The sequence below is a fragment of the Melanotaenia boesemani genome, chromosome 16 (genome assembly GCF_017639745.1).
Source record: "Melanotaenia boesemani isolate fMelBoe1 chromosome 16, fMelBoe1.pri, whole genome shotgun sequence".
NCBI lineage: Eukaryota > Metazoa > Chordata > Actinopteri > Atheriniformes > Melanotaeniidae > Melanotaenia > Melanotaenia boesemani.
Genome location: NC_055697.1, coordinates 10,742,532 through 10,760,796, shown reverse-complemented (window position 1 = coordinate 10,760,796; position 18,265 = coordinate 10,742,532). Strand labels below are relative to the sequence as shown.

The window sequence follows — 18,265 nt, the reverse complement described above, 5'->3', positions numbered from 1 at the left end:
TGTGGAAAACACGTAACCCAAGTAACATGTTTCCCCCTGTGTCTTCCTTTTTTTTTCTTTGGGAAATCTGAATGCAAAATGATGCCTCCCAACAAAGGTTCCCATCTGAGCGCGTTAAGGACCAAGAGAGGAAAGAGAGCAAGCTGGCAGGTGCATTTCCTGCTTCTACTTAAATGGTAATTTTAATGGCCACAGACTATTTCCCCCTACGCCTGGCTGCTGCCCAGAATGTCTTTTGTAAGGCTACCTGTCGGTGCCGTGAGACCTGACCAGGCCTCACGCAGAATTCTGCAGGTCTATCTGGCTCCTTCATGGTCTTTGTCTTGCTGACTTGTCTCTGCGGCTGACATTGATGCAAATGGATTTCATAGCTTCGTCTCTCTTATCTTTCTTGGCTCCATTGTCCAGAATGGATACACAATGGGTGTCAGGGGAATGTGCATGTACATTCTTCAAAGATCAATGGAGCTGCGCCGGTAACCGTTGAATAGATGAGAATTCTGAATACGCTTTATGCAGAGTTTTATGTACAGCAAGATCGAGATGAGATTCAAATCTGACACATAATGTCTATCCTTATTTGCATACCTTATGATCATTAACCTATTGCATTTTCATTTCCTTGCTCCATCTTTTGTATTTGCCTTTCTTACCATTCTCCACTGCCTTTCTTCTGTACTCCTACTTATCCAAATATGCAGAAAAAGTAAACACGGAGGTTGATTTGCCTTGATCAAAATGTTATTGTGTTCTTCATACGATTCTGTAATCAAGCAGCAAAAATGTGTGTTGGCCAGAATGAATAGAAATGTCTACGCCGCTCATCCACGCTACATATAAGACTTTTTAAAACCTTGATACTTCTGGCATGGTTTTATTGGAGCTCGATGAAGGGCTTGTGCTGAAGAATCTTATTCATTCGTAACCTCTAAATGGGATTTGGAGAATGTATCGGCAGTCACACAATAGCTATCTTGTTTTTGTATGTAACAGACACAAGCTATAAAGATACTGATTGTAAAATAAGATTGGCATTTTTTTAAAGATGCATTTTGGAAATGAAACATTTAAATATGGTTATCCATGCAGATCTATGCTTCATTGAGTTATATTCTGTCAATCTCTAGATCCAAGACAACAAAGTTTAGATGAACAAGTGGACAACTGGATCCTTAAAAGTCTAGCATTGGAATTTCTTAAACTAATTCCACCCTTGAGAGGTTGTTGTAAATGCAAAATAATGGAATTTACACCACACAGAGTCAGGCAGATGCCATAAACGAAGCAGATATTTGACTTCTTTCTACGACTTGACCTTGTACCTACAGTAAAAGTGCAGATAACTTATGAAGACCACTCACTGAGACATAGAACTGACACAAGATTTAGAAAAGAAACAGTGGGATGTGCTTTGCAGCATCTGAAAGATACAATTCTGCTCTTGCTGTTTACAGATTTCACTTGGAGATTTTTATACATTCCAATGCTGTTTCACCTCCTTGTCAGGATGTTGGCCACACTGAATCAGCACCACAGCCCAAACCATGCAGAAAACAAATGAAAATCCCTGGGATAAATCAAAATTCCGGAAATTGAACATCGATTGTGCCTTAACAAAAGATATAATTCACAAGAAATAATATCTTTAATGTGCAAGGCTTGCAAAACCTTAATTAGATCAGCAGCTTCTCTGCAGCATTGGAGGTGTGATTAGTGGTGAAAGGTGCACACAGAGCTTATACTAAAGAAGGACATGAGCCTTAGATTGAGCTGCTCTTTGTGTCTGAGTATGTGGCAATCTTTCCAGCAGATTACAAATAGACAGGATCTTTAAATTGTCCCTGACTGCTCACCAGAGACCGATCCCTGCGAGCTGAGAGTTGAGCCCGGTGCAATATTGTGTGTGAAATGAGAAACATCTCAGTATCACCGTGCACAGTTTTCTTGATGAATGAGACCTCCTTTAAAGTCATGTTAAATGGCTCTGCTTTGATAGACCATGACATTAACCCTTTTCTTTCAGTGCAGTTCCGGAGATAACGAACAACTCTTTGCTGAGAACTACAACAGATTAAACCAAGAGGAGAGAGTGGTTTCATTTTGTATAAATTTAACATGGAAATAAAGGATAAAGGTCTTCATTTAGGGCTCTTAAGCTTGTCCACCCAACACATTTTTTAGTGTGAATGTATGAAGTGAGTAGGAAGGCAGATGTCAACTCTGCCTTCAGATGTACAAACTCAAATAAACTAGAGGTGCTGCAAGTGCCATGCAGCTTCCACTCCACCACGTGCCGCGGGGGTCAGCATATGGCTGGCAATAATTAATTCTCTCCCTCTCAGCACACTTTTCATTAATGTGTCAATATGGTCCAATTATGTTGCATATAGGCAGCTACCTGTGAACAAAGTGACTGCTCCAATATATTCGTTCCCTTAGAAGAAAGGCTATATTATCAATTTTGATTTATTAGTGCTGCATATGTCGCCAAATTGCAGTGAAATTATATCAGAGATGCAGCTTATTTCCTGCAATCCCATTTTGGACTGAAGGCAGAAATATCAAGTGGCTCAGACAGTTCTTGGAAAGAGGTACAAAGTTTTTTCTGAAGATCTTCCCTCTGCCAGATTTAAACAGACTCCACAAAGACCAGATGTCATGAGAAGCTCTAAATTTAAACTAGAACACGCATGAGCTCAGTCTGTGCCGAGATTGAAGAATGTTGCACTAGTCATCAAAGGCTTGCTCATTAAAAATTCCCAACACTGATGGAGTGGAGGTGGCACACAAACAATGTCAAACAAAGCCTAAAACAATAGCTCACACCTAAAAATAAAGATATGCCTGGAAACCACATTTGCATTGTGTCACTCTGAAATTATACAGAACCTGGTGTTTTATTCAGATGTCAGTAAAAGAATCAGAAAGAGTAACCTAACAGGGTGTATTGAGAGAGATGCACTGCAGTGATCACTCTCCTGTCTGCCAACTCTGTGATGACAGCAAATGCGCTGCATTTCCTCCACTTCGTCTCTCCAGCAGAACTTTGTTTACTTTATATTAGGATTCTTTCATTTGGTGATGAACAGGATGACTTTTTTTTTTTTTTTTTTTTTTTAGTTAGTTGGTTTGTTTTCTCTCCAAAAATTCAATAAAAGCGAATGGCTTGCTCATCAAATGTCAGACTCTTGTACTGTGGAAAACATCAATTGTGTCACCAGTGTCACAATATGCACCCACCCACTCACAATCGAAGGCGGAGAAGGTTCAATCAGGAGTGTAGAGAGAACAAAAAATGTGCAGAGAAAAATAGATGAAGCGAGAATATGAGGGACAGAGAGAATATTGTTCTTTTATTTTAACATACACACACTAACACACACACACGAAAGAATATAGATAGTGTGCCATCTATTGGATGAAACAGCGCGGAGCAAAGCATGGACCATATTTTTCTTGTAGTACACGTTTCAACCACCAGGTGGCAGTGCACGCCAAAATTTCAAAGTAACAAGGCTCTCAACTCTGGTTCTCGATGGCCAATGTCCTGCTGGCTTTAGATTCTTCCCTGCTCTAACACACATGATTCAAGTGTAATTAACCAAACAGCTTCTTTACAAGTTCTACACAATAACCCATTAATTTGAGTCAGGTGTTGAAGCAGGGAAATATTTAACACCTACAGGACAGTGGCCCTTGTGGACCAGAGTTTGAGATCCCTGAAGAAAATGAGAATTTTAGGTAACAGACAGCACCATACTTGAGATCAGAATGATTGAGTCACCGTTATAGAGTCATAGAAGTCTTAAAAATACTCTCATTCATGTTTCAGTTGTTTGTAAAATGCATACATGTTTCTGTTAACAGTGCTGGTTAAAGATGCAAACCTAATTCAGATTAAAGTTTAGGAAAAGTTAATACAGAATCATGTGTGTTGATACTATTATATTTGCCTTCAATAGCAGTGGATGCTACCACAGTCAGATTCAGATAGCTGCACATTGCATCACATTATAATCACATTATACGATAACAGATGTAAAACAAGAGGCTTGTTCATCGTGTGTTTCACAGTGTAATTAATGTAAATAATGAATTCATTTGAGTTCAATATGTTACTGGTTGTTCCCATTACGCGAACAATGTTTTTCTTTTTATATCAAGCAGTGTTTTTTTTTTTTTTCTTCTTCTTTTTCTTTTCTTCTATTGACGTCATACTTGTTGCATAACCCTCCTGAGCATGTCTAGTCAGGTCTGCTTGATTGGAGTCCTTAGTCACAGTTCCCAACAACAGGTTTCACAACACCTGCAGAATGACAACAAGAACTGGATTTAGTTTCAAGTACCAGTTGTGTTAGGTAGCTATTCAAAGACAGATTATGAATGTTGAATCATATACAGTTGCAAACCCAGCCCATCTATAAGTTTACTTTAAATGTGTCTTTAGTTTAACAAATTTACATCTAATTTTCACAGACTGTTGTCATCCTGCAGGATGAGTCCCTGATTTTGTTATTAGATGGAACAGAATCTAAACATGTAATGTTATCGTATAAGATATGACCCAAAGGCAGGATCAACTCAGGATACAGTTGAAAGGGTTTATTTCAACAAGTGAGACAATGGAGAAGCTTGATGGGCAGGTTGTAGAGGCCCAGAGAGTGTTCGGCAGCTGGAGAGTGGATGTGCAGACTGAAAACCAGACTCAGTCTGGTTGGCTGAGTGAGAACTTGGAAACACATGTAGATAAGAGGATAATTAGGGAATTAACTCTAGGTTTTTTTTTTGTTTGTTTGTTTTTTCTTAAAATATAAATCAGCTACCACCCACGCTGGTAACCATAAAAGGCATTGCAGCTGATGATCTGCAGGCAGGTGGTTGCCCAGGAAATGGTCGAGATTGTCGCTCCCACATCACAGGTCATAACAATCAAACTGACAACATAGGAGGAAAATAAATGCAAGAAACAGGAGATAACAGATGTTTAGGGAGAAACCAAGACAGTACATTTAAAGGGTCAAAACCATTTGCACAACACTTTGTATTATAAAAGTATAACTTCAGAAAGATAAATTTGGGTGTCTCATTGCTCACTGAACCAGTGGTTTTTTAATTTTTGACTGATCACAATTACCCAAATTTATCACTTATGTCATCATTACAATATTTATGTTTCAATATCTAATTGCACTAACCATTAAAAACCGTTTACAACTCACTCTAAAATATTATATATGAAAGGTATAATCCACTGAGCACAGAAGGCTGTCCTTACATACTTATGCATTTACTCTATATTTTTCATCATTCATTTAGTCTTAGTGAGGAAACTCTACAAATTCTGCACTAAGTAAGTGAACCTTTTGCAGATATTGCAGCTCACAAATTATTCTCACCAGTTCAGACTTTCTATTGTTCTGCTCATCAGTTAGCTAATTAGAAGCTCTGATGCACTGTTTCAGTGTTGGTGAACTTTTATTTATGATGTGCATTTCCACAGAACATAAAAACATACTCCTGTGACATCTGTATAAGAGCACACAAAAGACAATTTTCTCATCAGTCAACATGCATCCTTCTTCTATCAGAAGTCCCTCTGTGCCTTGCTAAATTCTTAACTTAGTAGCTCCTAGACAAGTAGCTAGCAAGCTTTCTTTTTTTGGACATGAGAACATTTCAATAGGACAAATGTGAGTGGAAAAATGGTGGAGGCAGTATCATTTTGAAAGGATGTTTTTTTGTAATAAGTCAAATAGAGTCAAAATAGAGTGGGCAGATTGATGCAATAATAATAATTAAAAAATATAATAATAATAATAATAATAATAATAATAATAATAATAACAATAATAATAACAATAATAATAATAAAACGCTTTTAAAAAGTAACTGTAAAAAGTACTCAGACAATAGCTAAAGTTCTGTGATAGTTCTGCAGCGGTCTAACCAAAATGGACATAAACACAGAGAGACTCTCTGAAAAGATGGTTTGTACTAATACAAAAACACAAAAATGTCTCCAGCAGATTAAATGATTAAATTTAACAGCAAAATAGTCAAATCTGATATAAAGAAATAGATAAAGAAAAAAGAATTAACTAAGTACTCCAAGGTCATTGTCATAACATTTCTGAATTAATAATAAAAAGAAAAGGTGGGGGAAACAGGAAGACACGACATTTTAAATATTAATGGTATTTCTTCACGGGTAAACATGTCAAACGCGTACGTTTCCAAGTTTTTTAAATAGTAAATACATGTCCCACCCTGTGCTGCCCCCTACCAGTAGTGGCCCCGCCCCGCTTATCAACATCCCCAGTCTGTGAAGGGAAGCTGGGAGACCGGAGGAGCAGGAGGCACTGGGCTCAGCGGCTCCCGCGTTCGTCCGAGACTTAACTAGAGCTGCTCCCTGGCAGTGGTGGTGATGATGGCGGCGGCTGTAGACAGAGGAGGCGTCCGGGCCGCTTTCCTGAACCCGAGCAGCGGTGGTGGTGGTGGACCTGCACCGACAATACTCCCGACTGGAGCGTTAGCCGGGGCTGTGGTCCTGGGCTCGGGCTCAGGCAGCATGCCCGTACCCATGAACCTCTTTGCGACCTGGGAGATAGACCGATCATCCCCAAGCTGCGTTCCAAGGTAACGTTAATATGCTGTGGTGCTGATTGCAGGGGCCGTACACTTCTACACGCCACAAGATTTGCAAACCACTTTGTCGTTGAATAAATTTCGGGTGTGATAAACAACGCCCTCATTGACTGTAACGTTAAGCAGCAAAGGCGAGCTGCCACACATTTCCAAAACAGTGTTGGGTTGGCTAACTGGCAAGCTAACTAGCTAGGAGGCTAATGCTAAAACTGCCTAGCAGATACCGCTTGTTTTCGAGTTGCAATGTTTTGTGCGAAATTAATTTTGCTGTATCACTTTTCCCATATTCAGAATGCAGTCGGTTACAATTTCCCATGTTCCTTTACTAGGTTTACTCCTAATGCTCAGACGATTTCTCAAAGTATCTAAATACTGTTGTAAACATTTGGTGCTTTATATCCCGACCGTTATAATACCTAGCTAACAAAAGTTCAGTTTATCATTTAGAAGGGTTGTGGTCACTTTTCGTCTGCATCGGATTTTTTTCTCCCCCAAAGTTTTGCAAATAATAGGTTTCCGCGTAAGCCAGTACTTGGTCAGATTTACGGAATGCATGCCACCTAATAGCAGCATAACTAGCTATAAATACAGTGACATGGATGCCATCCGTCGCATAAGTAGAAGGCATCTTTTTCATCCTGTAGCAACAGCAATGTGTGACATTAACTAGCTGCAAAAATGGCAGTTGAACAGCTGGCTGAAGGAAGAAAGAAAGTAAGAAAGTTGCTTTTGAGGAAAAAAAAATATATAACTTTTAAAGTTTCCGGTCACAAACACTAAAAACAGGAGGTAAGACAGCATCTTTAAAAGTAAATGGGTTGTTGGCCTTGTGCGACTCCAAATGTGCAGTCTTAATGCTATTGTAATTACACGTTTTAAAGTTAAGTAAGATTCATTCATTGCATTTTTATACATTTTCAGTGAGCAAGCATTGCAGCCACCTGACCTGGAACCTCTCAGGGGCTGTGGGCACATTAATCAGCTTTGACCTAGATCTGCTCCACTCATTGGGATAGAAGTGGGCTTGTGAGGGTTGGGTTACCTCTATTATTGACGGTTGTGTTTGCATTTGTGCACTGTGGCTTTAGTGCCTGCACGGGTATTAAAGTTTAAGGGGAATCAATTGTAATTTTATGTATATATATAATCTAACCCTTGAAAGGATTGTTGGAATTTGTGTGTTTAGTCTCAAATTTCTCACATGAAATGTGACATATATGTTTCTTCTTTCCAAATGACCAAATACCAGTGCTCATAATTCATGAGAGTAATGTACCCCAGCTGTACATGCATATTTTCTGTCATAACACTTGAGCAAGCATTTGTCAGATAGCTTAAAATGATATTTTAAGAACGACACAGACAAAGCAGGGGGTTTGTGTGTGCATTCAAAGTGTTGCATACATGGTGCACTGATTTCCCATGGCTCTTTCCTGTGGATAAAGGCCTGTATATTGAATTAAATACAATGTGCTGTATTCAAGATGAATACAGTTGAGGATAATAATGGATTGTTAATGAGGCATAAAGTAAAGGTTTACTCGTCATTGTTTTGCATAAATCTCTATGGAAGTGCTTGTTCAAGTCCTTCATGTTGATGCATGAGCTGTTTGAACTGATATGCATTCGAGCAGTAGCTATTGAACCTAATCATTTATGACTGTTTAGTCTAAAAAGTTTTGATGTCATAATAGTTTGACATGGTAGCTTGTGGCTTTTGGCGTTTGCTTAATTTTGCTAAATTATTTCTGCTTTTTGTGTATTTAGAGCTCAGCCATGGCTAGTGTGAGAAGTTCGGCTTGGAGCTCAACCCAAGGCCTGTTTTGGGGATTTTGCTTCAACATTCTTTAAGGGGTTGGGTCATTTTGTGTGCAGCTGTTGGCTTCTCCACAAATCTGTAGCAAATGTGGGTGTCCAGCTAAGTGGCATGGTTTCAAATGAGGATAATGTGCGGTTTATAGGCTGACTTATCTTTTTTCTTTTTTCGTAATTTTCATTGTGGTACCTCTTAACATCACACAGTTGTTGTTTATTAGCAATTACACACTGGATTATAATCATAAGCCTTAAGCCATGCTTAGGAAATACTATTTTATCCACACTGAAGAACACAGCTTTTATTTGCTTTCTCTGCATGAATTTGTGGTTACTCACAGTTTTGCTTTTGACCCACCCCTGGTACCAAGCCACTAAATTATATCCTCAAATGTTATTGCAAAAAATACTTTTGATAGTTGTTACTTTTTATGTACTTCTTGATGATTGAACTAAGTAAAGATGGATTAATAAGATTCACTAACAGTTGCTTAGCATTAGCACGTATTCATAGTTTTATTTAGGGATGCACACATCGATCAGGCATTGACTTGATTTCTTATTCACCTGCACACTAACGACTGTAAAATGTTTTCTGCTTCTGCATGTTTTATGTTTCTGTAACACTTATGGCATGACTTTCCTATTTTAAGAAGGTAGGTTGTGAGATACAATCTAATATTCTTTAAAGCAAACCTGCCTTTGCGCTGGACAAGTAACATCGGTCTCTGCCTGCAGCTGGCTCTTTAGTGAGCAGGACTGTCTGTAAAATGTAACACAAAAGATCATGAGCCTGTGTTGTCTCTTAAAAAGTGGAATGTACTTCAAGTCACTTTCACTTAGATCAGGAGTCTGCTACCTTTACAATCCAAAGAACCATTTTCCCCTCAGCCCAGCTAAATAAAACTCGTTTAGAGTCTTGAATGTTACAAGACCTTATAAGACAACTTATAATATTTGATAAATATCTACTATAGGAAATTTGTTGTCATTTGAAGAACCAAATTTTATTTAAAAACATAAAACATTTGCATAAATAGGATAGCTAGACTGTCTATAGGATCTGTGTGAAATTGCTTTAAAAATTGTTATTATATCTATATTTTTTTTAAAAAAATAGTTCTTTAGCATTTTTAGCCATGTATTAAGAGCCATTATGGAAGGTCCAGAGAGCCACTTGTGGCTTCTGAGCTGGAGGTTGCAGACCCCTGATTTAGGTTGTATGTGTTTGCAAAAACCTTGGTTTACTGTTATTTCCTCATTTTCTCAAATCATAAAGAAATCTAAATCTGCCAAAAAAAATCAACACTAGCAGATCAGAAAAAATGTTAAACAGAAATTGTAACAGGCCAAGAAAATCCCATTGGTACATGGTGGTGGGCTTGGCTCCAGCTCAGCTGTAGGGAGGAGGGGTGAAGCTGAGGTTCAGGGGAGGCAGATTGGCGCTGCTGCACTGTATGTCTAACCATGATCTGTCTTTTATTTGCAACAGTGAGCTAAGTCCATGGTCACATGGTGCATATGTTGCTTCATTACTCTGGGTTGTTCGACTGGCTTCTACCTGCTAGACGAATGTTGTGGCAGTCTCATCCTTAACAGGCTTCCCACTGGAACAGTTGGGCTTGTTTTGATGCCAGCACTGTCATGCCTGCCAGAATACCACCTTCAATATTGTAAATGCCATGTGGTATTAGTTTAACTTCTATTTTAAATTATGATTTTTTTTTTCCTTATTTGTTTCCTGAGGTAATGCAAAACCTTAAGATGGGGACTAAGAGCAGAATGAAATCGACCTCATCCGCCTCAGATTTCACCCATAAGCAAATAGCTTAGCAGATAGCAAATATTTTTTTAGACATAATAATTTTTTGTCAGTAAATGCACTGCCTAGCTAAAAAACTAATGAGCTTTGTTATTGACATAGTTATGGATTTGTTTTGGGCTCATAACCTTAACCTTAACCTGACCAACGTTTTTATTGCCGTCCCGACAGGTTTGTATGTGCACGTTTCCATCTGCTGCTCTTCTGTCCATCACTAGAAGCAGAACGCATTAGATCACTAAAATTTTTTCTATTCCTCCAGAGTTAAGTCTTTATGTTCTTTTACAAACTGAAGCTTTTATTTTATAGCTGGATTAAAATGTTTTTTTAATACATGGTAATGCTTTCATTTCACCAAACACTGGTGAATGTGTAAGGAGATTGTGATCACAGTCTTTCAGTGGTTTTCTTCTGACCACATATCTTCATTGAAGATGGCTCACCACCACTATCCCCTTGAGGTTTTAATCATGTATTGGACAGTTCTTAACCAGACTGTAGTAGTTTCAGGAACATCGTTATTTGTTTTGTTTGTTTAAAGCTGAAATAGAATAAGATTTTTTTCTCTTTGTTTTGGCCCGGCAGTGTGTTTTTGGCATGCTACAAAAACCATTTAGGTACATTTATTTGGCATTTATTTGCTCTGTTGCTACTTCCTTGTCATGGCAAATATGCAAGAGCAACGTTTGGTTATTTACTTTGTAATGTAGTCCAGGGGCTCAGCAGCTGGCTGAGGAATCCATCTGGCCTGCCTATGTTTGTGGCAAGGCAGACATTTGTTGATGGAATGATGTGGTATTTTCAGGAATGACACTTATGCAGAGGTCATGATGGTGCTATGTTTATTTTCTAACAATAAAGAATGTGCAGCATGATGAGGGGGCTGGCTTCTTACCAAGTTCAAAGATTCAGAATGACTTAGAGTCAGGAGTTATGAACTGAGCATTTTGCCAATATTTGCAATGCAGACTCATGGGACTTTAAAAGTTATGGATAAAACATCTGCCTTACTGCTAGTTTACACGTCTTCAAAATCAAAATGATAGTCTTCATTCGGTCACCGGATGAATATTGTTTTAAAGATCTGGATTTTTTTTTTTTTTTTTTTTATTAATTTTTGTTTTTTTTTTGGTTCATCCTGGATTCAGAGGTGAAGAAATCATGGGTGTATTCACAGGGTACAGAACACATCTGCCCTCTTACGTTTATCTCCGATGAGCTGAGCATCCTTCTTTCTGTCTGTTTGACTAATATGAGTTGCAAGTTGACCTTGTTGTTGGTGAGTGGCAGAGCTGTATCTCAGTGTCTCAGTAGTTTGTTCGGCTCCAAATCTGCGTGGTGAACTGATCTTTGCTCTGTGTGTCAAGAAATTAAAGAAAAAAAAGTTATGCAGAAACAAAGTCAAGACAGGAATGGAGCAACATGTCGTCCTTGCTCTACATCAGTGAACATGAAGCCATTAGACATTATTACATATACTGTGATGCAGGCAGTATTCAGGATATACTTAATGTTTTTCTACCAGGGCGCAATCTCCAGCATCGTTTGTAGCTTTGCTCTCCTCAGTTCATTTTTTATTTTCTGTCTATACTTTGTTAAACCTAGCATTAACTCTTGGATTTGGATCAAAACAAAGTAGCCCTGTCTGTCAGATAATATGTCCTTAATATACTCTTCTTCACCTCCTGAACATGTTCATCTCAAGTCATTGTTTCTCTTAGCTGGGTTGCTGCAGTAATCTGATTTCATAACAGGAAAAGAGGAGCTAGTAATCTGATGCTGTACACACACACACTGTCTGTTTAATCCTCTGCTTCCTTTTGGAATCATAAACAAGGCGTCACCAGTCATCTCCAGTGCCCTTCAGGACAGTGACACAGCAGTCCTTGCCAGTCTGCATCATGTTTGCAGTCTTTGGTTGGCAACAGAATTGGCAGCTGATGTAATATTTACATGATAACAATGACTAAATTGGTTTATTTTATATTTGAACTGGTTATTTCAGGGCTGGTCATTTCCTGAAAAACGTCAATAAAACTATACGTCATCCCGCACACTGAAGATGATTATGACAGTTTTGTAGACATTGTCACGATTATATAAATTACCACAAATATTCAAGTAAGTGTTTATTCTGCCAGACATAATTATCTGCTGCTTAATACACAGCCCTGGCAAGCAAAATATCTGGTGGATGCAGTGGCCAATGCACTGTTTAAATGGAGTGTGGACTTTGCCTGGACAGGTGAGGAAATAGTATGTACCCAAGAAAACTGCTGAAGAATTGTATGCAATCCTTGCAGGGACCTGATCTTACCAAATACAGGTCAGTTTTTTTTTTTTTTTTTTTTTTAACTGGCCATTTTTCTTTATTATAGCATATTCAAAGGAATAAACATACATTGTTTAGTTTTAAAAACACATTTCAGACTTTTATTAATGTTGTTAACCACTGTAGTTCCCTATTTGTTTCATCTTTAAATCTATTCAAGTCATAACTTGGCCTCACTCTCCACTGTGCTGTTCACACACTTTGCTTGCAGTAGACCAATCAACACTCTCACTCCCTTTTTCATGCTTACTCCCACTGCCTGAAATGTGTCAAAATTCTCTTGGTTTCCTTCTCCGCTTTCCTGGAGGAGGAGGAATTTCCTTGGGAAACATTTCACATTCCTGGCAACTGGATTGCTGCCAGTGCAGCCTGTCTTCGTTTTCTCTGTGCTCTGTTGTTGACCAACAACAGACTCTGGGAAGAGGGCTAGATCGGACCTGCTGATTGCCCAACACATTTAAAAGTTTTGCTGACCTGGCATACAGCTCTACAGTGACCAGGCATACGCTGATTGCTGATGTTGAATTCCTCACAAAAGGAAGAAAGGTTTGTTTCCCCCTACCTGGACCCCAGAATGGGAGAAAGGCCAGATTCTTGTGTGGGCGGAACCTGGGCCTGAACAAGTGAAGAGATCCAACTTGCTGAGCAAGGCGAGGAAACTGTTCTCTGATACAAGGAGAACCCTGTCAAAATAAGCAAACTGAGGACAATGTCTCTTTTTTTTTTTCCTCCTTCTTGTTCTTGTTGCACTTATTTCCCACCTATCACGTTCAGGCATCCGAGCTGTGTTAGCGGCAGATCATATTACCAGGAACAGTCATTTCAAATACAGAACACTTGTGAAAGTGGTGTGCTAATTTACATTAAACATTGTAGACATGACGGAGATCCTGCACTCATTTGTAATAGTCTGTTTCTATACTTATCCTTTAGTCTTTTTACATATGACAGCAGCTGAGGTACTTTTTTTGGTTTTGGCTAAATGACATCTATGGAAAAGATTAAATATATTTGCCTGTGTTGTTCAGTTGGGGATGTAACAGCCTTTAGAGGTTCAACTCAAATAGCATTGAACTGGATGCCCTCCCCACTTTGTCTAATCACAGATTAACAAGTCTAAACTGTCTGGAGTCCTGTTTCTGTCCATATACATTTGCTCAGTTATCCAATAGCATTGCTACCATCTCATCTCTTTAAAATATTTTGGGTTTTCGTTCTTGATAGTGAAATTTGTTTCTTTGTACAAACAAGTTGATATTATACAGGGCTTACATCTTTAAAATTTGGGAAAGGTGGATATTTGTTTAGGTGCTTTAAATGCATTTAATCAAACCATGCTGCAAAGTAAGGTGTCAAGCTGGTGACTTTAAAATAAAAATGGTAAAATGATTTTTTTTTAACTTCTCTTTACTTAATCTATGAAATTAGTCTTAACCTAGAAAAACATCTTCCTTGACTTCCAAAAGCGAGGAATGGTTCGACCATGGTGTTTCTTCTTAGGTGACTACTGAAATCCCCTCGTAACACACCATGTTTCTTAAAATGTGCTCATCTATAAGCCTCCTTTGTTCACTGACCTCTGCATCATTTATGTTGAAGTTATTACTGCATGGATACAGAAAAAAAAAGCAAGGTCTGTGAACAGAATCTCTGGAGAAGTCAAAGCCGCTATACATCAGGTCCATTAATTATTTGGATGTATCAGGCCTGGAGGGGTGAAGCGGAAGTAGTAGTAGTCAGCGAGCATATTCAGGCTGCCACTGTTCATTTCATGCCAGTACACTAGGATCATACCACCACTGTTAAAAAACATGGCACTGGGTCACTTATAATGCAGCCTGTTTTCTTCTAAGGAGTTTAAAGATTTCTTTATGATATGTGTTGGAAGTAAAGCTAAGTGATAGTTGCTGATGCTGACCATTGTTTATTTATTGATTGCACAATTCCCACTCCACAGAGGTCATTTTTCTCCCAGGAAGTTTTCTCTACATTGCAGGAAAAAAAAAAGTTTTGAATCAGAAGAGTTTTTGAAACTTAAGCCCATCTAACATCATAGACACCGACAGTAAAAGGATTCCTGAGGGAATATTTTCTACACTCGAAGCACCAGTGTAACCTCATTAGAAACATTTCTCCTTCGTTCACTGGCAGCAGACTGTGATTCTAAAATCTCCAATCACTAATGAGAGCAGACAAACGGATACGGTTGTGGTGGTTCTGAGAGTTAAAGGGCAAACTTAATCCTGTCTGATGCTCAGCTGAGGCACCATATGTCAGCATAAAATATGGATAGTAAAACTCAGCTGATCCTTTTGAATGAATGTCAGCAGCGCTTTCATTTAGATTTAACCAGATGACAGCACTTAACCCTGTGCCATTTCATAGCTTTAATGATGAGTTTGTATCTGTTTTGCTGTTTTTATTAACTCTTTCAATTGTATTGGTCTTAAGCTGTAAAAAACTGTTCAATTTGTTTATATTTATTTTTGAGCTGTCTTATTATTCCATTTTTGTCTCAGAGGTGGTAGATCATAAAACTGCTTTACTCAACTGGAGGTTTAACGTTAGATATTTCTCATCCAGACTGAGATTAAGTCTGCACTGACTTGCCACGAGCTACAGATGTCAAAGCTCCCAGGGGTCAACACAGAGGTCGGGAAGGCTCTTCTTTCCATCTCGTTGCATTTTCATCCTCTCACAATCCAACCCATTCATCATGTTTCTTTCTTTCTTTTTTTTTTTTGAAAAGGCACTTACATAAGCTCTGCAGGCTCTGAACACAAGACTCCAACATATTCTCATTTATTAATGCTGTTTTGCATTTCAGAATACGCCAGCATGTAGGGTGTTACAATAAAGGCAACGAATCTAGTTCTCTATTGAGAACAGTCATTGTTATATAATTCATCCAGTCACTTTTTTTTTATTGTCAGAAAACTGCATTTACATCAAGATTTGACCAAACCTTTAAGTAATCTTTTAAAAAGTTATTTACTTTCCTAATGATTAGTTTATTCTTTGAAGGCATTTAAGTTTTCCTGATCAACAGGCTTTACAGAGATCGTTTTAAATGAAGATTTGCTCTTGAGCTTTTGATCCTACCCGCGAACTCCAAGCAAAGGAACATTTCTGAAGGGCAGACCATCCACCTCCCTAATAGGATTTTAAAGCTCAGTCATAACATTGTCGGAGGCAGCTACATTCACAGGATTTGCTTTTATCTGTTGAACTGGTCACTGCAGACATTGCTAATTCAATGGATACCGCAGGCAAGTATTAGAATACTTCATTTTATTATATGTAACTGTTGCCAAACCATACCATTCAACAGTTTTCTGTTTTCTATGGAGATATTATCTCTCCTTTTACCTCTGTTAGGATGTACTGTGGCTGGTGTGGTCTTGTTCCACCATAAACATCGGCCTGCTGACTTCATCAGTTTCAGATCAGAGCAGAGACAAAAGAGCTGTTAACCACTGCAAAACCTTCAACAAAGGATGAGAGCTATGGACTTAGCTCCTGAAAATTACAGTCAAATTGCTGAGGTGTGAATCCAACCTGGTGCTACTGTAGAGAGGCTGAACTTTGGAGTTAGAGGCAGATCTGACAGACCTCAGTGCGTGCTTGTGCGAGACGGTGATAAACTGGATAGAAGAATTTAGTTTGCTGACTTGCAAATCTTGTCTCCAGGTTGTGTTAGCATGTAGGGTAGAAGTACGATACTCCCTTGAATTTGTGCTGGAAGAAGCTCTTTTACATTATTTGCCTGACTTGATAAAATATAAGGACAGGTTTTAACTTATTCTTGTATTTTGTATTTTCATTATTCAGCAAGCCTAGTATTTTTGCTTCAGTGGGTTTTTTCCTCTGCCCTATATTTTTCGATATAAAATTCATATAGCTGGCGATCCTTTGTCTGAGAGGAGTCTATCACCCACATGTACTGGTGAAACCTCTGATTCACACTTTACAGATTTAAATCCTTTTTTAAATGAATGTTTGAGGGAAAGCATTGGCTTGAATCAAATGGAAATTTAATCTGGCACTGAGCTGTAATGCGCCATCCCATGCAAAATTACATAAAATGTGACATTAATCCCAACAATAGTGAGATTTGGAGTTCAGTAAGACCATAATGCGGAGTATTATAACTGTTATGAGCACAGCTTTTACATCCTCCATTCTCCCGGAAAGCAACTAGTTTATCTCCTCCCCATTTTTTTTTTTTTTCATAATAATATCTTCACAGTTTTGTACAAGAGTAGTAACACCTGCCTTGCCTCCATACTGGACTAAATAAACCCATCGCAGCTCAGGGACCATATGGCATCGTAATTACATAACTGAAGAAATAAATGAACTAATAATGCTCTGTCAGTGCTTGGTTTAATGTTTGATATTTCAGCAAGAAAATCTGACTTCTCATTGACATTTTATCTTATTTTTTTTTATTTATTTATTTTTTATCTGTTGTAAATGTCTTGGTCAGTAAATGCACCATCAGTGCATTACCGCTAACATCCACTGTAAAAAGAAAAACCAGTGAAATATTCTCATTCTCAATGTTAACCACATAAAACTGGAACAAATCACTGAGGAATGGAATAACAGGGAAGTCCAAAGTTTATGGAACCAATATACGACAGAGAAATTACACTGTGAGTTAGTGTTATTAACAGACCAGTAGCTATTATGTTCTGTGGTGCTTGTTTTAACAACTTGGACCAATTCAACACATGACTTGCAGCAATATTGTGGCTAAAGCAGGAATCAGTAGCTTACCAACTGTTATTGGTCCAACTGCAGACAAGAATAATGCTAGTGTTTGAGAATAAAATTGCCAGTTAAGTATTTTTCTGTCAGTTTGGCATGTGGCCTGAGCTTTCAGGCTGTTTATTGCATGCGCTTTCATAGGACAATAATGTGCTTTAAGGGTTATGGAGTACTACAGATCTCAAAAGAGGCAGACCGTGAGGAACAGATGGGTGAAGTGAAGTCGTGGGTCACTACATCCCCCTAAAACGGGGATTACCAACTCTGGTCCTTGAGGGTGTTCTGCAGGTATTGAATGTTTCCCCACTGTAGTCTGCAACACACCTGTTTCAAATAAAATGGATCTTCAACAGCTTGTTGTCAAGTTCTGCACAAGTCTGTTAATTACCCAGTCATTTGAGTCAGGTGTGTTGATGCAGGGAAACGTCCAATACCTGCAGGATAGCAGCCTTCCAGGACTGGAGATGGTGATCCCTGCCCTAAAATGATCTGTTTGAATTGAGTTTTAAAATTTGTGGAAGTAAAAGGAGCTGCTGTTTCTGTGTTTGTTGCATATCAGTCATTCCATTGAGAATATTGTAAATCAGAATCAGAGATGCTTTATTGATCCCAGACTGGGAAATTGCAATGTTACAGAAGCACAATCATTACAAAAATGACAAAATAAGAAACAATGAGAATAAAATTAACTATATGGTTAAAAATATTATATGCAAAAATAGACTTATCAATAAATTTCCAGATCCAAACAGAAAATAATATTTACAATATAGAATTTACAAATAAATATCCAGAATAAATGGTCTTGATTTACAGGAAAAATTAGCACAAAATGATTCCTTTATAGGAAATATATGTGAAGTGTGTTTTGTTACAAA

At 38.3% G+C, this 18,265-nt stretch overlaps 1 protein-coding gene across 2 annotated transcripts in view; it reads left to right on the top strand.

The window, feature by feature from the left end:
- The first annotated feature begins 6,331 nt into the window (after positions 1 to 6,331).
- The window catches only part of zmp:0000000755 (phosphofurin acidic cluster sorting protein 2), a 47,940-nt gene continuing 36,006 nt past the window's right edge, over positions 6,332 to 18,265 (top strand). For both annotated transcript variants that reach the window (XM_042010256.1, XM_042010255.1), the window contains exon 1: positions 6,332 to 6,636. In XM_042010256.1, the coding sequence (XP_041866190.1) occupies positions 6,425 to 6,636 (212 nt within the window). In that variant the 5' untranslated portion in view covers positions 6,332 to 6,424. The remainder of the gene's footprint in view (positions 6,637 to 18,265) is intronic.